Source organism: Micromys minutus, assembly GCF_963924665.1.
Source record: "Micromys minutus genome assembly, chromosome: 18".
Classification (NCBI taxonomy): Eukaryota; Metazoa; Chordata; class Mammalia; order Rodentia; family Muridae; genus Micromys; species Micromys minutus.
Window position 1 is genome coordinate 187,596 of NC_137953.1, and position 24,642 is coordinate 212,237.

Consider the following 24,642-nt stretch of genomic DNA (forward strand, 5'->3'; position numbering starts at 1 on the left):
GGAGAACTCATAGCTCTGAGTGCTTTCAAAAAGAAACTGGAAAGAGCATACATCAGCAACTTGACAGCATAGTTGAAAGCTCTAGAACAAAAGGAAGCAGATACAACCAAGAGGCATAGACAGCAAGAAATAATCAAACTGAGAGCAGAAATAGACCAAATAGAAACAAAACGAACCATTCAGAGAATCAACAAAACCAAGAGCTGGTTCTTTGAGAAAATTAACAAGATTGATAAACCCTTAGCCAGACTAACTAGAGGGCAAAGAGAGATTATCCAAATTAACAAAATCAGAAATGAAAGTGGAGACATAATAACTGAAACTGAGGAAATTCAAGAAACCATCAGATCCTACTACAAAAGCCTATACTCAACAAAGCTGGAAAATCTGGAGGAAATGGATGAATTCCTAGACAGATACCAGATGCTAAAGTTAAACCAGGACCAGGTAAACCATCTAAATAATCCCATAACACCTAAAGAAATAGAAGCAATCATCAAAAGCCTCCCAACCAAAAAGAAGCCCAGGTCCAGATGAGTTCACTGCAGAATTGTATCAGACATTTATTGACGACCTAATACCAATACTCTCCAAACTATTCTACAAAATAGAATCAGATGGAAAACTACCTAACTCATTTTTCGAGGCCACAATAATTCTCGTTCCTAAACCACACAAAGACTCTACAAGGAAGAGAAGTTCAGATCAATCTCACTTATGAACATTGATGCAAAAATACTCAACAAAATCCTTGCAAACTGAATCCAAGAACACATCAAAATGATCATTCACCATGATCAAGTAGGCTTCATCCCTGGGATGCAGGGATGGTTTACATTATATAAACAAACTCAGAGAAAAAAACTACACGGTCATCTCACTAGATGCTGATAAAGCATTTGACAAAATTCAATACCCCTTCATGTGAAAAGTCTTGGAAAGAACAGGAATCCAAGGCCTATACCTAAACATAATGAAAGCAATATACAGTAAATCAATAGCCAACATCAAACTTAATGGTGGGAAACTTGAAGCAATCCCACTAAAATCAGGGACTTCACAAGGCTGCCCACTCTTCTCCTACCTATTCAACATAGTACTGGAAGTCCTGGCTGGAGCAATTAGACAGCAAAAGGAAATCAAAGGGATAAAAATTGAAAAGGAAGAAGTGAAAACATCACTGTTTGCAGATGACATGATAGTGTACATATGTGACCCCAAAAATTCCACCAGAGAACTCCTACAGCTGATAAACAAGTTCTTCCAAGTGACTGGATATAAAATTAACTCAAACAAATCAATAGCCTTTCTCTACTCAAAGGACAAACATGTGGAGAAAGAAATTAGGGAAAAGATACCCTTCACAATAGTCAGAAACAATATGAAATACTTTGGTGTGACTCTAAGCAAGTGAAGGACTTGTATGACAAGAACTTTAAATCTCTAAAGAAGGAAATCGAGGAAGATCTCAGAAATGGAAAGATCTCCCATGCTCATGGATTGGAAGGATCAACATATTAAAAATGGCCATCTTACCAAAAGCAATCTACAGATTCAATGCAATCCCCATCAAAATTCCAACCCAGTTCTTCATAGAGTTGGAAAGAGCAATGTACAATTTCATCTGGAATAACAAAAGACCTAGAATAGTGAAATCCATCCTCAAAAACAAGAAAACATCTGCGGGAATCACTGTCCCTGATCTCAAGCTATATTACAAGGCAATTGTGCTAAAAACTGCATGGTACTGGTACAGAGATAGGCATGTGGATCAATGGAATAGTATAGAAGATCCAGAAATGAGCCCTCACATATATGGTCACTTGATTTTTGACAAAGGAGCTGTAAACATTCAATGGAAAAAGGACAGCCTATTCAACAAATGGTGTTGGTCCAACTGGCACTCAGCATGCAGAACAATGAAAATAGACCGTTTCTTATCTCCTTGTACAAAGCTCAAGTGCAAGTCGGTCAAAGATCTCCATATTAAACTAGGTACACTGAAACTTTTAGATGAGAAAGTATGGAAAACCTTAGAACACATAGGCACAGGAGAAAATTTCCTGAACAGAACACCAATGGCTCATGCACTAAGGTCAAATATCGACAAATGGGACTTAATGAGATTGCAAAGTTACTATAAGGCTAAGGACACTGTCAAGAAAACAGATTGGGAAAAGATCTTTACCAGCCCCACATCAGATTGAGGCCTAATATCCAAGGTATACAAAGAACTCAAGAAGTTAGAAACCAGAGAATCAAGCAACCCTATAAAAATGGGGTACAGAGCTAAACAAAAAGTTCTCAATTGAGGAATATTGAATGGTGGAGAAGCATCTAAGAAAGTGCTTGACATCCTTAGCCATCAGGGAAATGCAAATCAAAACAACCCTGAGATTCCACTTCACACCAGTCAGAATGGCCAAGATCAAAAATTCAGATGACAACAGATTTTGGCGAGGATGGGGAGAAAGAGGAATACTTCTCCACTGTTTTTGGGGTTGTAAACTGGTACAGCCACTCTGGAAATCAGTCTGTTGGTTACTCAGAAAATTGGACATAGTACTACCTGAAGACCCAGTTATTCTACTTCTGGGCATGTACCCCAGAGATGCTCCAACATACAAGAAAGACACATGCACAACAATGTTCATAGCAGCCCTATTTATAGTAGCCCAAAGCTGGAAAGAACCCAGATGTCCTTCAGTAGATGAATGAATACAAAAATTGAGGTATATTTCCTCAATGGAGTACTAGTCAGCTATCAGAAACACTGACTTTATGAAATTCTTAAGAAAATGGATGCATCTAGAGAATATCATCCTGAGTGAGATAACCCAGTCACAAATAAAACATAATATGCAGTCACTGATAATTGGATACTAACCCCAGAAAGCTCTGAACACTGCAGAAACAACTCACAGACTATATGAAGTTCATTAAAAAAAAAACCAAAGCCCAAAAAATAAAAGAGAAAAGAAAATGAAAAATTATCATGCTTAATATTTACACACCAAGAAAACTTTGACTATTTCCAGGTTACATACATCTTGTTTTACATGTACTTTATGCTCATTGTAATTAGTAAGATTTTATTGCATACTATCAAATTTTAAAAAAATCAAGTACTGACAAAAATATATTTGTATGCTTTCATGCAAAAATCCTTAAAATCTGTACAGTTATCTTTGTTTTTTTAAATAAAGTTGTTAAATTTAAAAAAAAAAGAAAAAGTAAGAAAGACAGAAAATAAAAGAAGAATCCATCATGGCAGAGTGGTATGGTCGCAGGATCAGGAAGTTTAGATTTCATGTCCTCAAATGCACAAGTCAAAAGTAGAGTATGTGAGCAGAGGAGACATTCATTCCCAAAACCAACCCCAGTGATGTGCTTCTTCCTTCAGCATGGTTGCACTATCGAAGCCTTGCCAAACTGTGCCAACCAACTAGAGACCAATGAAGCAAACTATCTAAGCCTATAGGGGAAAATCTCATTAATGCACTGCAATAGTATTCTATTAATCTATATTCATCTTATGGGCCTTCCTTATCACTTTGACAACTAACTTTGAGATATGTTTCAGAGTCAGGAAACAGAGTCCTCATAGCTCTGACCCTTTTTGAAGCTGTTCAGCTGGCTGAAACTTGTACAATTCTGTATGAATTTGAGGGTCTGCTTTTCTCTATCTCTGAAAAGGCTGTTAAAGTTTTGATAGGGATCTGAAGGTAACTTTAGCACATTTCATACTTAAACAATATTCTCTCCCAATCCACAAACACTGAGTGTCTCCCCATCTATCTAGATCAGTAGTTTCAATCTATGGATTGTGACCCCTTAAGAGGAGCCAAATGACCCTTTCATAGGGGTCAATTTCAGGTATCTTGCATATCAGATATTTACATTATGATTCATAACAGTAGCAAAATTACAGTTCTGAAGTACCAACAAAATAATTTTATGGTCAGGGGTCAGCACAACTTGAGGAACTGCATTAAAGATTCACAGCACTAGGAAGGTTGAGAACCACTGGTCTAGATCTTTGATTTCTTTCTTCAGTGTTTTCAGTTTTTAATGTTCAGGTCCTCTGTAGTTGATTTATCCCCCATTTAATTTTGCAGAGGTTTTTGCAAATATAGACAGACTACTTTTACTTTCACTTTGGCTTGTTATCTCTAAAATATGAAAATGACTAATTTTTATGTGTCAATGTTATATAAATTCAACTCCTTTAAAATAACAATTGTAGTCATGACTCTTGTTTTGGTTTTTTTTGTTCTTTATTTTTCAAGACAGGGTTTTTCTGTGTAACCCCAGCTGTCCTGGAACTCTGTAGACCAGGCTGGTCTGGGATTCATAGAGATCTGCTTGCCTCTGCTTCCCAAGTACTGGGGTTAAAGGCATGGACCACCACAGCTGGCTATCATAGCATATTTTTAATTTTGGTTTCTGTGTTTATTAATGTTTTACCTAGCAGGCTTTTAAGTAGCTAACATTCTGTTCTCACCCTGTAGACTGGGTTCAGTTTTTCTTGTTATACTCAGATGAACCTGAACTGAACCTCTGTACAGCACTGACTTTGTCTCTACACTTACTCCCTCATGGTAGACTCTCAGCTGTGAGATCATGGGAACAAAAGCCATGAACCCTTAAGCCCCTTTTGAACATTTGAACATTTTTCATATTACATGAGTCTTGGCAGCCACATTTGTCTGTGGGTATAAGATGCATTTTAAGCTTAGGGTTATGATGGTGTTTCACTCTGGTTTTAGTTTGCAGGTGACTACTGAGGTAACTGATAGTAAGCATTTGGACTTACACGTCTGTGATTTTAACATGTATGTTTTGTCTCTTTGCCTCTTGGCATTTTAACCTTTGTTTTTGCTTTTCGGGAGTGTTGATATCAGTGACGACCTTGCTAGCCCTTTGCCCATCACCACACTTGCTACACTCGAGGCTTCAGCATTTGTTCCAACCATTTTAGTTGCTTTTCCTTCAGCATCTCAATTTTCTAATTTTCATGTAGTCAAACTCTTTGATTGTTTTTCTTTGTGATTTTTTTATCTCTGAAAGCATTTAAAATTACTGTTGCATAAACATTTATCAATGTAACAGAAATCAGAATAGTAGATAAAAATGTACTCACAATCTCCCCAATGCAGTAAATTAAAATGCTTCCTCAGAGGATCCCTGTCAGTCTCTTCCACTTGGACATAATTGGAGGCAGTTGTTATCACCACCACATTGACACTGTTCAGTGTTCTGGGCTTTTCTGTTTATTTTTCCACTAAGTGTTATCATCTGACAGCACCCTTGATGCATCTTTCTTGCAGATTCCTAGTTCTTTCTTCTCTTAAAATACTGTGTATTTTTCTTTCTTTTACAGCCAGCTTAGAACCCTGCATTCTCCAAGTTCCCCTGATTCTTGACACACTCCCTGGAATTGGCCTTACTATCAGTCTCCAGGGATTCATTTCTTACTCTGTGGACTCTGCAGGCCTGCATCATACTGCTGTGGCCAGTTGCCACATGCTCTTGGAAAATTCTTCCTCCTTGAGGTGTTGTTTCTTTGTGAGTCAGGAGCTGTTGAGTTCAGCCTCATAGCCTTTCTAGGAGAAGTGCTTGGAAGCCTGCATGTAGCAGGTCCTTAGCAGGGAAAACTGTAATGAGGAGGCTTGGCCCTATGCCAGGGATTCCCACACACAGATCATTAAGTTCGATGGGTTACCCCAGAGGTCGGTTTTGCAACCTGTTTGACTGCTGAGAAAATAAGACTTGATAAATGATGGTCATTTTGGAAGTCTATGACATAAAACTTAAAGCTTTCATTCTGTTTACTTAGATTTCTTTTTTACATGGCTTATAAAATAATTTATATGTAATATGTATACATATGTTGTTGTTATCTAGGACTATATGCTTGTGGAAGTCAGCCTCGGTACACAGGTGTGTTTGGGCTAGTGAGCACTATGATACATCTGTGTGGGTAGACTGGAGGAGATGGGAGCGGGTCAGGAGATGCTCTTGAATGCTCCTGGTGTCAACCATTACTTCATTACAGGGCTGAGGGCTGCCATCTGGTTAGAGTCCTTCTTCTGGAACCTCACAACAACCTAGGAATTCCTGGATAGTTCTCCTCTTTGTGCCAAGAGCCAGGATGGCTCATGTACAGTAGGCCTAGAAAATAGCACATCTGTCTCAATCTGGTGAAAATGATCAGACATCTAGCAGTGTGTTGCCCAGATCTGAATTTCCAGATACTTTATGGCAAATTCTTAGAGCACATGCGTGTACACACACACACACACACACACACACACACACAGGATGGGGAGTGGGGGAGAGAACTCACTAGGTCCTAGACCTGAGGCTGGAAGCAGAGCCAGAGTAGGTATGCTGCTTGGTTCTAATTCCAGAGTTCTGTCACCTACAACAGAATTTCCTTAACCTGCTTCTGGTGTAGAAGGTGCTGGACTCTGGCTCCTGAAGAGCTGATGGGCTGATGGTACACTAGGCCTCTGGCAGCTCTGGCCAATCTTTAGCTTCTCTGTTGTAGGGACCCAAGTTTTGCTCCCAAGCATTGGGATTCTAGCTGAGCATGTGCCTAGTTCTTTGTATAGAGCAGGGCTGGGGTGTTTACTTTTTTCTCCCCTTTTTGATTTATGTCTTAGGGAGAGGCCTGCAGGCTCAAGAACCCAAGAAGGTAGGGTCTCTCTTGAGGACATGAAGGACATATATAGGAGTAGGCTTTAGTGATGTGTCAAGAAGCAGGGATCAGAAGAAAGCATCTATTTCTGTTAGTGTCACACAGAGGTAGAAACCTTAGCAAGAGCTCCAGTCTCTTACTTGCCCATGGCTCCAGGAATCCTTGGGTTTAGTTGTGAGCCATTTGTACATCATGGCACAAGTGGGATTTCATCAGAACCTCACTTAAGGAAGGATACTGTTATAAGAAAATCAGGTGAGAGAAGGGGGGAGGATAAAAGGAGGGGGAGGATAAAAGGAGGGACAGGATCAGGTGTGGGAGGAAATGGGGGAGAAGTACAGAGAATCAGGAAATTGAATGGAGAGGTATATAGCAGGGGTGGGGTTGGGGGTGGGGAGATGGGTAACCAGGGATAGCCACTAGTAAGTCCCAGATGCCAGGGAAGCAAGAGGTTCTCAGAACCCAATGAGAATGGCATTAGCTGAAAAACTTACAAAGGGGAGGGAGAACCTGTGGAGACCATAGCCAGGGGATATGTACAGCTCCCATTTGAGGGATGGGGCCACCCACCCATCTCAAAAATTTTGACACAGAATTGTTCCTGTCAAAAGAAAATACAGAGACAAGGTGTAGAGCAGAGACTGAAGGAAACGCCATCCAGAGACTGCCCCACTTAGGGATGGATCCATTCCATCTTCAGACTCCAAACCCAGGGCACTATTGCTGATACCAGGAAGCACTTGCTGACAGGAGCCTGGTATAGTGGTAACCCAGCAGGCTCTGCTAGAGCCTGACCAATACAGATACAGATGCTCTCAGCCAACCATCCAACTGAACCACAGGGATGCCAAGGCAAGAGGTAGAGGAAGGACTGAAGGAGTTGAAGGGGATTGCAACCCCATAGGAAAAACAACAATATTAACTAACTGGACCCCCCCACCCTCCAGAATTTCCAGGAACTAAATCGCCAACCAAAGATTACACATGGACTGACCCCATGGCTCTAGCTGCAGATATAGCAGAGGAATGCTTTATCTGGCATTAATGGGAGGGGAGGCCCTTCGTCCTGCAGAGGTTTGATGTCTCAGCATAGAGGGATGCTAGGGAGATGAGTTGGGAGTGGGTGGGAGAGCACTATCATAGAAACAGGGAGATGGGATTGGGGACTTACAGTGGGGAAACCAGGAAGGAGGACAGCATTTGAAATGTAAACTAATAAAATAACCAATTTAAAAAAAAAAAAAAAGAAAGAAAGAAAGAAAGAAAGAAAGAAAGAAAGAAAGAAAGAAAACCAGGCCTAAGCTATGTGAATAGCAGACACTGGGTTTTTTGGAAATAGCTGGGTGGACTATTTTAGCCAGAGGACTTTTCCTTAAAGAGAAACAAAATCTAGGCTGTAGGGAGGCCTGCAGAGGTCCTGAGAAGAGGTCAGCAGATGAAAGGTTAGGTGAGGGGCAGACTTAGTCAAAGGGACTTCAGAAGGCTTGAGATGGGCAGTAGGATCTAGTGGTGCTGAGTTCTTCCCAGGGTTCTCCCCTTCAGTGACCTCTTCTTGGGCCCCCAGGATAGTGGGGTAATGGCAATGACCAAGAGCCTTGAGGAAGGAAAAGACATGTGACTTGGAGTGCATAACTCACACTGTAGTGCAGGCAGATTGATGTGGCACAGCTGCCACAGATGTTGGGAGAAAACTAAACTGGGTTATCTCTAAATCTTTCTTACCTGTTTCAAAGAAATGTCTCAGCTCAGTCCTGCCATGTCTTTTCGGCACCCCTAGGTTTAACCAGGCTCTGTGCCTTCAGTGGAAACAGTATCTAGATGGTAATAGCTTTGTTTTGTTTTTCTTGTATTTATTTTTGTAGCTTCAATAGTAGAAGCTTTTTGTCCTCAGAGACTAAGCTGCCATTAGTTAATTTTAAAAAAATCTGTTAGAGCAGAAAATAATTAAAAAAAATTTAAAATAACACATTCATACCTTAAGCATAATATTTTCACTGAAAACACTTGTATTCATGTTCACTTAATAGAATCAGTGTCTAAGTGACAGAAGAGTAAGAACATTCATACACTCCAGTGCTGCTTCTTTCTCTGCGGGTGCTTTTCTGGCATCTGTCTTGCCTGTCTAGGATGTCTTTGCTGTGTGAGCACATCTGTATTTGAAATTTGGGGCATCTCCTCTTCATGGTCTGATTTTTAAAAATGTTTGTTTCCTGCTTTGTGTGTAATTTCAGTTTTTCACAAATGGTCACTCCCATTGTCTTGGATTCCTTGGACAAAGTGCTATGTGGGTAGGGAATGGGGGAGAGGACAGGTCTTTTTGGTGCACCTAGGCACCAAGAACTATGCTGGTAGGGGCTTTCCATTCCTTCTGTCATGACCCCACAAGGTGGATGTCACTTCTGCAGACCACTTTGACAGAAGAAAATCTTAAAGTTGGACTGGCTGCAGTAAATTGTTCTAGGTCACACAACTCATGAATGATGGGAAGTGTTTCAAAGCCAGCTCTGTGTAAAGTGTCAACCTATGTTCTGTGGCCAGATTAAGAAGAGTAACAAAACCTGATACAATGTGTGCAGTTTTCAAACCAATATAATCATTATATGATAATTGTTGGGAACTTGATTAATCTTTTTATTCTGGAAGGACTAACGTAATTTTCTGATATTATCATGAGAAAAGTTTTATTTTGTGTTAACAAATTTCAACATATATAAATAATTTTAAAGATACAAACTATATGTTGAATACAACAAGTAAATGTCTTGTAGAAATCATTACTAAAGTTAGGATTTTAATAGCCAGTTACATGATAGGCATAATTGTAACATCCAATATTCTGGTCATTTTCTATCATTTTTAAATTACAACAGAAACACCTGCATATTCATATTCATGCAACAATATTTACAATTACCTGAGTTATGGGATCAGCTTAGGTATCTGTCAACAGAGGAGTAAATAAAATAGGTGTGGCCTATATATGCCCAGTGGATTTCTGTTCAGCCATAATGAAATTATGTCATTTGCTGGGAAATAAATGCATCCAGAGATCATCAAATTTAGTCAGACTCAAACATACATGGCATATGTTTTCCTCTCACTTGTGGATTCTAGGTATCATATAGACACATAAAGCCATATATGGATATGTGAGACATGGAAGTAGAAATAAAACTATCTTTGGGAAAGAATAGCAATAAACAGAGAGGGGAGAGTAGTGAATAAGTATGTGCAATTACATGGCACACATGAATGAAATGTCTATGAATCCTATCGCTATGCACCTTAGTTAGCCTTACCTTTCAACTTGATACAACCTAGAGTCATCTGAGAGAAGAGAAGCCTCTAAGTTGAGGAATTGTCTAGACTAAGTTTCTTGGTGAACATGTCTTTGAATAATTGACTTGATTTATCTTTGTGTTTTAAATTATGTAGGATTGTGCTTAAGAATAGAAGACATTAGATTACCCCAGAGTTGAAGTTACCTCCAGCTGTGAGCGGCTGATAGTGGTGTTAGGCACTGAACTCTAGTCTTCTATAAGAGCAATGCTTACTCTTAATTGCTGGGCCATTCCCTCAGCCTTCATGTTGATAATTGTAGGAGTGCCCAAGGCACTGTTGGCGGCACTATTCCTAGACAGGTGGTCCTTAAGTGTATCAGAAAGCTAGCTAAGTGTGAGCCTAGCAAAAATGAGCTAGCAAGTAGCATCTCTTCGTGGTGTCTGCTTCTACTTACTGGTTTGAGTTTTTGCTTTGATGTCCATCAGTGAAGGACTATGGTCTGGAAGTGAAAAGCAGATAAACCTTTTATCCTCTTACATTGCTTTTTGTTAGATTATTTTGACATGGCAACATAAAGGAAACTGGAACACTATGTAAAATAAATATACACAAAAAACCAAGAATAAATTATAGACATTAATTGATCAATCCTTTATTACCATCAGACACAGGCAAGAACTGAGATTATTCCAGAATCTTGAGTTCATTTCTTAAATAATATAGAACTTACATGATGTGCACAGTACCTGATTAGATGTTTTCATTGCAGTCTTCAAAGTAATTATATCAGGGATTCTACTATCATCTTAATGAGGAAACTGAGGCACAAGGGTAAATGGACACTGCAGTTATGGGAAGGAAATTTAGGAGCCAGGAATTACTTAAAGTTCAGTGTTTTGGTCTTAGAAGCCTCTTTGCAGAGCCTTATGCTAATTCTATGATTGTCCTTACAAGGACTCTAATCCCTCGGCTAGTTGCTATCATTTGTCCTTCAAAACCAGACTAAACAATGGAACCCAGTGACACTCTGGTAGCCTTTGCCACATACAGAATCATAAAGTCTATGTCTATTCCCTTCTTCTTCTCTCAGCTGCTGGTGATGTAGTCATGGACTTTATTGTCTGAAACCATAAGCCTAATTAAACACTTTCCTTTATAAGTTGCGATGATTGTGGTGTTCTGTCCCAGTGCTAAAAAGTAACTAAGGCACATGTGAACATAAATTCATTTCTTCCTTCCATTCTTGTGGACACGTGTAGTAGAATTCCTTGGCCACATGGTACTTCTGTGTTCTTTTTAATTTTTTGAAGCATATTTGTTGGTTAGATATATGATATGTGTTGATGGGCTTCCTACAATTTAAATATAACATCCTCCTGGTCTCCATGGCTGAGACCAGCCCCACGCACTATTATTCTCACCTGTGAGATGGTTTCTTTCCAAGCTGGGGGATATCCTCATCACCAGCCAAGGCTGTCATCTGCCTACTTTTTGAGTTAATGGTTGGAGTTTGTTCAGTTCTAAAATGTTCAGGTTAATATTTTCATCAAATTTGGGAAGGAACAGACTATGATTTTGTCATCCATGATGATCCCATTTATTCTCCTTGTTTCACAAGCCACCATTGTATTTAAGCTGCTATGTCTGAGATACAGCTTTGCCACTACAACTGGGTTCTCTGCTTCCTTTTCCCGGGTGAACCAATCTCAGTTGTCAGCTCTCTATTCTGCATGCTCAGACCCATTCCTGATCTCATGTGGAGTTTTCATTTCATTTGTTGCATTTCCAAACTATGGATTTCTTTTTAATGTCTGTTGTGTTGACTTTCCTAGGGTGATATAAACAAGCATCTACTTACCCCAGATAGAGAACTGATGACAGACTGAGGTCTACTATAGCACATTGCTGCATTTATTAGGTCTACTTAACTCTAAGAGCATGGGCAACTTTAAGGAGGCTGTATCACTGAACTTCCACACTCCATGAGTGACTTGCTAGCAGCTGGGAACCTGGGGCTCTCTGTGACTTGCAGGCAGCCACACAACTTTGGATCTCTCTCTTCAGCAAGCATAAAGCTTACTTAACCTAGGGGAAGGAAGTGCTCTGTGAATCTGATTTCAGAGACTTCCTGACACTTCCCATTATTTCCTTTCTAAATCTTAAGGATTCCTTTAGAACTTCCTGAGTCTTAATGAGCTTCACAGAAGAATAAGTGTTTCAATTTGGAGGAAATTGTCACAGTATATCAGTGTGTGTGTGTGTGTGTGTGTGTGTGTGTGTGTTGAGAGACAGGGTCTCTATGTAACCATGGCCATTCTGAAGCTCTCTCCATAGCCTAAGCTGTCCTCAAACCTATAAAGATCTGCACCAACTGTTACACTTTCTCATTTGGTTGAGGATTGCCATCTTACCCTGGAGTTGTTTAGACTTGGTTTATTTATTTGAACACACTGTGGAAAAACTGCTATCAAGTCTGGGAGAGCTTCCTAGGGACAGTCTCTATTAATTCTTTCTTATAAGTGGACTCTTCTCTAGCTTCTTTGCAGTTGTGATGGGTGATGTTGGTTGTCAGCTTGATGGATTGATAAGTGTTTAGAAGGTTAACATAACACATTTCTGGGTATGTCTGTGATGGTGTTTTCAGAGAAGATGAACTAAGGGATAAGACCCCCCTGAATGTTGGCAGCCATACCGTAGGTGAGGGGCCAAATGGAATAAAAAGAGAAGAAAGCATGGGTGTACTCTCTCTGCTACTGGCTGTCATGAGTTGAGTGGTTCTGTTCCACCATGCCCCTTCCCTTTGTAATAGACTCTGCAACACTAAACCAGAATAAGTCTTATCTTTTCTCTATTAAGTTGTTTGGCCCAGGTATTATATCATAGCAAAACACAACACAACACACACACACAGACACACACACACTTGAACAAACTTTGAACTAATGTGCCTATATAATAAATTTGTTTTGTTTTGATTTTTTGAACCAGTTTCTCTGTGCAGCCCTGAGTGTCCTGGAAATCATTCTACTAGGTTGGCCTTGAACTCACAGAGATTTGCCTTCCTGTGCCTCCTGAGTGCTGGGATTAAAGGCTTATACCTTAGTCTCTGTGCCTGGCTGTAGAAGAAATTTTTGTTGATTTGATAATAACATATTGAAGTAGCATTGGAAGTCACATAGACCCTCATTATACTTTGTTATAGATAACTTTACAGATCAGATTGGGAAAAGTATGTATTCTTTGTCTTGGGGGCCCTGAAGTTTCCACTCAGCTTAGTGGTCACTAATGATAGGACAGAAGTTTCCCTGGATGTGGGATGCTCCTTGATGAGGGTTTCTGTATGCATGTGGGGCCAAGCTGTCAGAGTTCCAGCAGCAGTTAACATCTGTTTTTACTCTCTGTTTACATAGAACCTGAAAGACAGAGGTGAGGGCCCAGCTTCTTCTAGGTCTCTCCTGAACATGCAAGTTCTGTGCCCGTGGTGACCTCTGTTCTCAGGATATGTGAGAGCTTTTCTAAGCCAGCTATGAGCATCTGATTTTTTAACTTTTCCTGCTAAGCTTTTTAATCATCTCATTGTTTGCTTAAGCAGTTACCTTTCACCTCTTTGTGCTGTTGACTATTTCCCTTTATTTTCAACAGATGCACTCAGGGAAAGGGCTTTTGCAATGAGAAAATGAGCTAATCATTGTCCTATCCTGGGTTTCTCTCTACCCTCATTATGAGAACTTAGTGGGAAGATAGCAAAGGGAAGTTAGGAGAAACTTCATTTTCCATGCAGGAGTAACACCTTAAATAGGAAAGGAAAAATTCAAACAAGAAGCAGAAACTCAGGAGCCCTCAGCAGCAGCAGGATGCCAACCAAATGTTGTCACTATCATAACTCCATGCACTCAGCAGGCTTTGGGGTGTAGCCCAGAGATTTCTCTGAGAGCCTTAGGTGCCAATTGAGAGATGTTCCTTCAGAGCAGATCTGCAGAAAGCAGATCACCAACAGCAGCAACAGGAGGGCTGTGTCCCCTGTCTGGCATGTGTGGAAGACTGGAATCACAGGTTTCTGGAGCAGCAGGTCTTGGAGGCTGGAGATAGCAACAGGAACAAATATCTACAACTGGAGTATGGAGTCTTGCTGGCTGAGTTAGGAATGGGTCTCCTTGCATGAGACAGAAGCCCCCATGTGGTGAGTCTCATACTGTGTCTGTCTCTGGTAAGTCTTCAAGGCAGTCTTTCTTCTCCAAAGAACATAGCATCTGGGAGCTGGCTTACTGGCCAGAGCCAATGTGAATGAAGTCATCATTCTCTTCCTCCTCTAACAATCTAACAAGTCTCTTTCTCTAGAACTTATTGGCTCATATATAATATATACATATATATAGTCAGCTGTGGCCTGATTGACCAAGCTAAATATGTGTACATGCAAAGATGATGAAAACTAGAATCAGTTAGGGGGAGCTCTCAGACCTAGGAGGGGAAGAGAAAGCCTCCCAAACTTTGAGCATGTTTTTGATTAAGTCACTTTCTCTATGTCTTCTCCTTCCTCCATGTTGTAAGGGCAGTGAGAGTAGAGGTAGAGATCCCTCCTTTGGCCTTCCACATTTGTACCTGATGCCTTGAGCTTGCTTTCAGCTACATGGAGAGCCTTCTTTTAGACTGCCGTGAAGACCCAATCTCAATCTCAAGCCATCCAGTCTACCACAGTTATCTGTCAGATATATCCCATTAGGCTAGGGATCCATTCTTGCATGGGTTGCGCTTTGTTTTGAACCTTTGTTGCCTCAACAGTCTCTGGGAAGTGGGCACTTGGTTGTCAGAAAGGTGGCAGCCATGAAATTGATGCTAAGGTCAGGGTCCATTCAATCTACTGTTGGGGTGTCAAACAGCCCATCTCTATCTCCTAGCTTTTGGAGAGTTCTGATACTCTTTCTACTCCTATTTAAAAGTCCTCAAACAGTCCAGATACACATAGCCTTTCTGATGGAATCCTCTAGGAAACTACCAAATAGGAAAATTGTATTTCTTGGGGTCAAGTGCTCTGATAGAACTTAAACCCATTCTGCTCCCTCTATGGTCTAGCTGACGCTAGCATGGTTCTAGTTGTCAAGGCCACCACAGAGTTGGTAGGTAAATGGAACAAAGCAGGTTAAAAATATCTATTTATAACTTGTTCTCAAATTCCCAACCATTTTCACTTTTCTTGTTCAAGCCTTTGGTTAACTCTAGAGTTCTGGAAAAGTTGGGTCATTTCTGTTTAAGCTCTTATTGATTCCATGAAGAGTCTTTGACGTGTACTTGTTTACCTTGGCTATTGATCTTTCAAGGTGTGTTCAGTCTGAGGTTCATAGCTTATGGATTCCCCTAAAGCCAAGACAAGTCTGCCCTTTGCTGGTATGCTTGCTGCAGTGAATGCTCATAAATGAGGAACTTCCAAGTCACAAGGTTAAACTGTGGGTTTTATACTCATACCCTTCCCAGTTTCTTTCTCTCTCTACCTCCTACTTGTGGATCAAAATGTGAATTCTCAGATGTTTCATTTAGCACACCTCTGCTCTGCCATCATGGACTCTAACCCTCTGAAACTGTAAGCCTCCAATTAAACTTCCTTCTATAAGTTGCCATGGTGTCTATTACAATAATAGAATGTAACTAAGCCAGGGGAAATTCCTTGGTACAAAGCATGAAAAAGCTATGTTCAGAGGAAAATGTAGCATATGGGAGTTGGGGGGTAGATTATGAGTGGCTTTTTCCTCCTTCTCTGGTAGTGTTACTGCTAGTTTTGTTTTAATGAAGATGGCTTAAGTAAGAGATTCTCCTCAGAGAGTAGGGCTTTCTAGATGCAGCTTTAGGGATCACCAGTAGCCTTAAATTTCAGAGAACTGGATTGTGGGGATCTTTTAAAGAGCTCCTTGTAGTCTTAAGACCTGCCTAGATCCCTGCTGCTTCCTGGGAAGGCTCAGGAGGAGTTGAACTTGTAGGTGAACCCCTTAGATTCCAATATCTTTTTTTTGTAGTACCTCTATTTCACCTGGCAATTCAGAGCAGTGATGTTACCTTCTCATGCTCATCTGAAAGGCTGAAAAAGAGGCATGTGGCATGCTCAGTGATGTGCCGGCATCTCTGCAGGTCTGCGCCAGGTTGCGCTGTGACTGTCTTGATAATTGTTGTTCTATTTCAGATTCCGGGGTGCACCGATTATTCCTGTGGCAGCCAAGCCTGGGGGACCAGAGGCTCCTGAAATGGAAGCTCCACAGGGCATCTCAGAACTCATTGAGGTACTGTTGGCTTAAACCCAGGCTGCCCTCTGCCCCAGTCCTGCTCAGGTTGCCCTCAAGTTTCCCTCTGCTTAAGATGAAGAGGCAATCCTAGCAAGAGGTCTCCAAGGGCCCCTCTCACACTCTGATGTCAGACTCTTCACCTCCCTTAGAGACTCCAAAACAAAGGTCCATAGAACCCCTGGGCACTAGACTCTGCAGAGTCCTTCTGACCTGACCCACTGTGCTTTCTACTCTGTCCCTTCTCTTTTATACTTCCATTCAGACAAAGTAGTGCCTTTGTTTGTTACCTGTCCCTCAAGCCTGCTATACTCCCAACTCTCTCCTCTCACTCAGTGGAGACTCAGTCTTGTTTAGCATATCTGATCACAAACACCATTCCTGTCCTTCAGATTGCATAGGTTTCTTCAGTCTGCCTCCAACTAAGTAAAGCCTAGCAGCTGGAGCAGCACAGCCTCCATCCTGGCAGCCTCCACATTTATAGACATTTTATTTTGTAGAACTATGGGTTTAAGGCTCAGGCTGCTCCTCCAGGCTCAGTAGCAATGGCAGCAACAGTAAGCCCAGTCATCCAAGTAGTCCATTGCTGTTTCCTTCTCACTGAACAGAGAGCACTGAGAGCAAAGCAGAAGCACAGAGCACAGTGATAGTGCTCACCACCTTGCCAGTGAATGAGGCTTTCATTCAGGCAATCTGATAAATACTGGTTTGACCACTGTCCTTGTTCTTCCTTTTGCCTGGCAGGTGTCAGCAATATCCCATGGTAGCCAGCAGACAGGGATGTGTTCAACGTAGTATGGATAGTGATACAAAGGAAGAAGGCGGTGAGGAGGAAGTGCACTGAGTCACTGAGCCCAGTCACTCACCTGGTTCAGGAGTTAGAATGTGTGCTCACCTTGGCCTGCCTACTGCTCTCTGGATTCAAAAGATTCATGGGTGTGGGGTTGAGAGAAGGGAAGCCATCCCGCTTAGTGAGACTATGTCAAACAACAAGAATTACTTGTATTAGATTACTTATTTCATGCAGTGAACAAAGTTGTAGTGCAGGAAAGGTAATGGCAACGCCACAGAGATGCTATGAGGCTAATTGAATTACTAGGAGTGATATGTTTACCACAACAGTGACATGATTTGGCTCACCAGGCTCCATATTTAAATCCTTTATTTTTTTTGAAAAAGGATTTATTTATTATATATAAATACACTGTTGCTGTCTTCAGACACACCAGCAGAGGGCACCAGATCTCATTACAGATGGTTGTGAGCCACCATGTAGTTGCTGGGATTTGAACTCAGGACCTCTGGAAGAGCAGTTAGTGCTCTTAATCGCTGAGCCATCTCTCCAGCCCCTTAAGTTCTTTACATACTGAATCTGCAACACTCCAACCAAAAGTTGGAAGGCTGAGGAAAAGTGAGATTCAGAGAAGTGTAATGACTTGCCCCAGTCACTTTGTGACAGTATGTGGATACATCCATCCTGAGAAACTCCTTACCTGGGATACAGGCTCACAGATGTTACACAGGCCTCATATGCCATGTATCCCTCTCTCCCAATCAAGCACTCATGACAGACAAGTGTGGAATGCCAGCTTCTCCTAGAGAAGTTACCTCCTCTTGAGAGGCCTCTTCTGCAGGGATGAGTCTCCCCACCTATTACCCTACCTCATTCCTACTGTATGAAATAAATTAGTATGGGCAGTTCTGTCATTGCTGTTCCTTTCTGTTGGAGTAGGATCTCATTAAGTAGCTCAAGTTGCCCTGGAACTTTCTATCATTCAGTAACACAATGCCTGGGCTTCCTACTTTATGTCAGGGAACAAAAGGAAGAACATAGATTATTTATTTACTTGCTTATCTCAGTGGTAACTCAGACCCAGACCATGGTCAGAATTTGTTGGAGTCACCCAGATTCCAGAGCTAAGTTCACATGTGACTTCCATGTACCAGCCATGCCCGTGTTTCACACTTAGCAAATGTTTTCTGGGCAGGCACTTATTATTTTGTCAGTTCTAGAGAACACAAATTTGGGATCCTGGAACAATTAAGCAAAATCTAGGAAAATGTGACTATGAAACATGTCTACAAAGTATAATATCTCAGACCAAGTCTATATACATCTCAGACCTAGTCTGTTTTGAATCTTTCCATTATTTTTTCAAAGAAACAGTTATCACAAGACAATACTTTAAGAACACTTACTGCTGACCTGAATACTTAGACATTATTACTACTCTCTCCTGAAATCAGAAGTAGGAAACTGAAAGCAGTGGAATCTCTGTGCTCTTTAAAAAAAAATAGTGATTAGTTCTGACAGCGTCTCAAGCACATAAATGGCCTGAGGAACGCTGGCCAGTTGTACTATTACATGTAGAAAGCCAGCCATGTTTTTCAGGCCTGGCCTTTCTCTTTCCTCTGCCATCGTGGCACTACACCTGATTCAATGCTCTCACCATGTTGTCTCACAAGACTTTCAGAATCAAGCGATTACTGGCCAAGAAACAAAAGCAAAATTGTTCTATTCCTCAGTGGATTCGGATGAAATCTGATAACAAGATCAGATACATCTCTAAGAAAAGACACTGGAGGAGAACGAAGCTGGGCCTGTAAAGATTCACACAATGGCAAGACTGAGGGCTTATACTGAATTGTGGTCATCGATTAGTCCTACCAGATGGATTTCAACAATTTTAACCTGGAGACTTGCTCATGTCTAAATTAGGGTGTTTGTCCAGTGATAAAATTATGAACCTTTCAAGAAAAAAAAAAGCCAGCCATGAAGGAAAAGTGGAAGCCCAGATTCCAGGAGCCTCAGGACCCAGTGAACTTATATCTCCATTTGTTAGTGCCTGCCTGGCAGAGGGCACAAAAGTTTTATGTGTGCAGCCCTTTGCTTTGGACCTTAGGCATAGAGTGTCGCCCCTGGAAGCCAGCCTTCCACCCTCTCACCTTGAGTTTTTGCTCCATCTATCCTTCACTCATATGCTTTTCTCTCAAGCATGGTGCTAGCTACTAGAGATCTCTTAAGTCCATGACCTTTTGGAGTGGGGATAGGCAGATGTTAACAGCAGGGAGTGGACTGTAGTGATAGGTGAGGAGACTCAGCCATACAGAAGAAATCTCTGCAGAGGTCTGCCTACTGTGGGTGCCTGGCACTGGGATATGGCATGGCAGGCAAGGCCTGGATGACATCTGGAAATCAGATGAAGAATCTTGGAGCTTGCAGCTTGGGGAGGGACTGTATGTGAGGACCATAGGGCAGATAACCTGCAACAGCTGTTTCAGCTGCAGTGTGGAGTCCTCACCAAGTCCTTCTCATTGAGTTAAGTACAGCACTGGTCTACTGACCTGTGCCAGCTTGCAAGGTGGCCCTGGAGGATGCCAGTGGCGTAGCCCCTGCACCTGTAGGTGTTTATACCAGCATTTCTTTTTCAGCTCCTGAAGTCCCAGATTTCCATCCCAACAAGAAACCCCTCTGGACCATTCCTTATGTCTGTGGACCACTGCTTCTCCATCAAGGGTCAGGGCACCGTGATGACTGGGACAATCCTCTCAGGCACTATCAACCTTGGGGACAGTGTGGAGATCCCTGCCCTCAAGGTCAGTCTTCCCTCAACTTTCCTTTGTCCCAACCCCCACCCTCATAACAGTAGGAGAGAATACAGGCCCTTGGTCTTGAGAACAGCAGAGTCTGCTGACCCTTTCTCAAGTCTTCTCTTCTACCTAAAGGGGAGGTAGCCTGCCCCTCTGTGGCATCATCTGTTATTCAACCCTCTGGCTTCTTGGATTCTAGAACTACCGTTTTTTCTAGTCTCACAGTAGTGACTGTATAGTGTGAGCTAGTGATTGCCCACATAAGAGATTCCTAAAATAAACCAAGTCTTCAGAGGTAGGGTGAGCTTGAGAGCACCTAGGGTGCTGGGTGAAAATCCAAACTTTCTGGATATTGACAAAAAGTATGTGTGGAACTATCTCTCTGTTTTGTATCCCAGTCTTAAATTTGTGATTCTCTTACCTTGGCCTCCCCAGAACTGTGATTATATATAAGGTGTGTGTGTGTGTGTGTGTGTGTGTGTTTTCAAGCATGTACACAAAAGCCACCAAACCTGGCTTTAGATCTATGAGCACCTTTAAAAAAAAAAAAAAAAAAAAAAAAAAACTAGGAGAATAGAATCGTAAATCACACACAGTTTTGGTGTACAGTTGTTCACTCTGTTAGAAATACAGATTACTCGGCATTCCCAGTGACTGCAGAAGCCCTGCAAGCCCTTTGAGAGTGGAGGCTTAAGGTCCATCTTCTCTTCCAGATACTGTGGCCTGAAGGGCCTTTATCAAGGTGACTTATTTAAATGACTTATTTAAAAGGTTACTTAATTGGGCCTAGTGGCATCTACCTGTAATCTAGCTTCTAAAGAAGCCAAGGCCAAAGAACTTAATATGATCCTGTCTCATGAAAAAGTGGAGGAGGAAACCTGACAATAGCTCATCAGTGGAATGCTTGCCTAGCATAAGACCTTACAGATACTTTGCCCATGTCCAAGCACCATGGTTGAGCCCTGCTAGCACATGAAGTGAGCATGTTACTGCACAAGCAGGCCAAAAACACAGCCCTCATCCTAAGCAAGAAAGGACAATCCTATTCCTGTGCCTTGTGCCAGCTCTGGTTAGGACAGTGTGTTGGACACAGGGAAAGTGTATGTTCTAGGGTCAGGGATGAATAGTACTGTATCCCACATGAAGGGTTGGTGGCACAGGGAAGAATTCCCTAAGCAGGGAGTCCCAGCTGAGGGGAAAAAGCCTGAGTTCTTACAAATCCAAGAACTCCTGGGTGGTGTAGCCAGAATGGGCAGCAAGGCTATATCATTTCCTGAGAATAATTGTGGATAAAAATCCCCTTCTTTCCCCCCAGTATAGCTCTTCTTCTGAAGAACACATAAGTCAAAGCCATTTCAAGCCAGGGGTTAAAAGCCAGATTGTACAAAATAAAGCATAAAATTACGAAAATAAACTAAAGTATATTTAACAAAAACAAGACTAGAGTTGTGACAATGTGCTAACTCTTAGTTGGAACAGAAAGTAAACTGATGCTGAGTTTCTGAACAGTTCCTATGATCAGCAAGGCAGACCTATGGGGCCAGCCTGGACCATCTCCTTCAACCCTGGGAAGACATGTTGGCAGCTTGAAAGAGGAGCTAGAGCTAGGAAAGAGGTGTGACAGAAGGGCTCTCAGTGAGCTTTGATCTGGGGGTCCTTAGGGCATTCAAGGGCGTAAAGAAGGCTTTGATAACAGGGCAGTAGCTGAATCACTGAGGCCAAGGGCTTGGAGCAAGGGTAAGACCAATATCCTCCTCTTTGGTAGGCAAACAGACACTTGAGTAAGGACATGCACTGAGATCCCTGGCCACCCTTTTTACCCTTATAAAGAGGTAGAACTTACCCATCCATCTCCTAACCTAGAGCCTCTGGCATGTGTTTGGCACCTGTACATGTAACTCTTCTCTTGCTGTGGTATACTTGCATCCCTAGATAATGTGCCAGTAATCTCACTGGTCAGGAAAAACAGAACTTGTAAGCAATGTATTTGAATATTCAGCTAAGATTGCCAAGCACAGTGTGGAGGATAAAGCCTTCTCTTTTTCTGCTTCAAGTAAGGTGAGAGGAGAAAGGAACGAATCAGGGAGAACTGTTAGGGGGTGGTTATTCTCAAGCTTCTTGGATGTCATGACTGCCAAGGCTGCTGAAATTGGGAGATGGCTGTTGAGAAAGCACAACTGCAGTGGGTAGGGGGCATACTGTGCTGAAAACATTAGGGCATGTCAAGTGGACCCAGTCAGGTATCTCAGAAGAAGCTGGGATAAGGTAGACTTATTGAAAAAGGATGTGTGGAGCTGGTTCCTCTTGTTTAATGATACAGATCCATACTAGCAATACCTCTGGACAGGAAGAGGTGCAGAATGACAGGGGGAGGGGGAGGAGGGGGAGAGAAGGAGGGAGGGAGGGAGGGAGGGAGGGAGAGAGGGAGGGAGAGAGAGAGAGAGAGAGAGAGAGAGAGAGAGAGAGAGAGAGAGAGAGAGAGAGAGAGAGAGAGAGAGAGAAACTGGGGCTGCTGGTGGCCTATCCCCAGGTAAGGCCTGTCACATGCCCCAGAATCTTTGTGGACATCTTGGCATTGTCAGCAGAGGGCTCATAGGCTGCAAGTACACAGAAGCTCATCTCAGATCCCAAATCTCAGTTTCTTGACCTATCACCTATCACCCCTCCACTAGCTGTGATTGGCCAGTGCCTGTCAAGCTGGTCAAGCACGAAGGCATCATAAACTGTGGCCTTCTTTCAGTGCACAGTGCCATCCTCGTCAGATTTCACTAATAGATGCAGACACGTCTGACCGCATGAACTCCCTTGGAGGAAGGACATGGCCATTCCAAATAAACAGTGCATTCCCCTGTCCATACCTTGGCTTGTTTCTGCTACCATGTCCATTTCCAGCTGGGGTTGATTAGCTGAGTGAGGAAATGTTGGGGAATAAGGAGTAAATGACAGAGGTGGGGGTGGAGGGAAATCTCATTTAGATCCCAGAGAGGTTTATCCTGAGAGTCATAGCTTTCTGTCTATCTTGGTCTACAGGTTAGGGGATTCCTCTGGTGAGATTTTATCTGGAGATTGTAGGTGAGTTATATTCCTGGTAGTGATTGGATACTGGGTTGTAATACCAGAGACTGTCCAAGCTACAGACATGGGAAAGAGCATGCTAGGCCTTCATAAAAACCCATGCCTAGCACTTTTTAGCTCTTTGGGCCCAGGCAAGTTGCACAGAGCTGTAGGGTAGGGGATGTGGAAGGATTGAAGAAGGGCTTGGCAAGCCTTCTGCACCAGAAGTGGCAGTGTCTGAGTTGACATCTTTGGCTCTTTTTTGCCTTTTGGTGTCATATGTGGAGCTCTTATTGTGGGTTCAGAGAGATAAATGTGGTATGGCCTGGCTGTAAAGATACTGGTCTCTAAGGACTACTAAAAGACTTACTGAAAAAAGATGTGCTTTGCAGACAGTTGTGACCAGCCAAAACCAGACACTGCTTGAATAATGGTAAGATGTATTTCTTTTTTTAATTTGGGGAGGAAAGGATTTATTTGGTTTATACTTCCACATTGCTGCTCATCACTGAAGGAAGCCAGAACAGGAACTCAAACAGGACAAGGCAGAAACATGAAGGCTGGAGCTGATGCAGAGTCCATACAGAAGTGCTACTTATTGGCTATTTCTGCATGGCTTGCCTAGTCTTCTTTCTTATAGAACTCGGGACCTCCAGCCCAGGAATGACACTACTTACAGTAGGCTAAGCCCTCCCCCATCAGTCACTACTTAAGAAAATGCAATATAGCTGGATTAGATAGAGATATTTTCTCAGTTGAGGTTCCCTTCTTTCAGATAACCCTAGCTTGTGTCAATTTGACACGTAGACCTAGGCAGCACACTTGGCATCATTTAATTTAAGTGTGCATGTTGAGGTGTATTAATAGCATATTTAGATAATTATTTAATTCATGAAACATGTGGAGAGTCGAAATTTAATAGCACATGCCTTCAGGTTGTCATGTTCAGACCTTCTCAGTCCCAGAGAAGAACAGGAAGACCTTCAACACCACAGGGCATCCTGTTCTTTTGGGGGTTGAGTGCATATTGGTTATGTTCAGGGAGAGCCAAGTCCAGGCCACAGTTTTAGTATGGGAGATGTGGCAGCTACAACCTGGGTATCTTGGAAGGATGCAAGCCTGAAGGAGCCGTGCTGTCCTCTGCTTAGATAGTCCATTCACTAGTTCTCCAAAATACCTTTGGACTTCTAGGTCTGAGACCACAGATAAAACCAAACTGCCAAAGAGTCTTGTCTGACCCTAAGCCCCACCCCACCATAGACTTAGCCACACCCAGCAGAGTCTTAAGTCCCACCCACCAGAGTCTAAGCCTTACTTGATAGCTGCCAGCTATTAAGTGAGCTCTGCTTAGGTGGTCTGGGAGACATGTGCAGGTACATCCACACCTTGCCCACCTACAGTCTGAGTTCATTTCTTCCACTACTCTTTCTGCTGAGGGGCTGTGTATAGAGTTAGAGCTTGTAGAGTCACACTGCCCAGCTTGTATTTTCTACACTGGCAGGTCATTTCACCTGTCTGATGTACAGTGGGGAGAAGATGTCACTGTCCTCATATCAGAGTGTGAAGATCACATAGCTGTTCTAGTTTACTTTTCTCTTGCTGAGAAAATACTGATCAAAAGAAATTTAGGGAAGAAAGGGTTTATTTGTCTTACAAGTTACAGTCCATCATCGGGGAAGATTCAGCAGGAACTAGAAGCAGAAACTTTGAGAAACACTGCTTACTGGCTTGCTTCCCCTGTCT

General features: G+C 42.2%; 2 protein-coding genes across 5 annotated transcripts in view; both read left to right on the forward strand.

Annotated features, from left to right (window-relative positions):
- Window positions 1-24,642, forward strand: part of EEFSEC (eukaryotic elongation factor, selenocysteine-tRNA specific) — a gene marked incomplete at its 5' end in the record, with an annotated part of 211,969 nt that overhangs the window by 81,084 nt on the left and 106,243 nt on the right. For all 4 annotated transcript variants that reach the window (XM_080932444.1, XM_080932446.1, XM_080932445.1 and 1 more), the window contains 2 exons: window positions 16,158-16,254; window positions 19,687-19,851. In XM_080932444.1, the coding sequence (XP_080788570.1) occupies window positions 16,158-16,254; window positions 19,687-19,851 (262 nt within the window). The remainder of the gene's footprint in view (window positions 1-16,157; window positions 16,255-19,686; window positions 19,852-24,642) is intronic.
- Window positions 18,706-18,861, forward strand: LOC308432465 (large ribosomal subunit protein eL39-like; the record flags this gene model as incomplete). Its single annotated transcript, XM_080932211.1, has 1 exon — window positions 18,706-18,861. One exon carries the CDS (start codon window positions 18,706-18,708, stop codon window positions 18,859-18,861), a length of 156 nt encoding a protein of 51 aa, XP_080788337.1.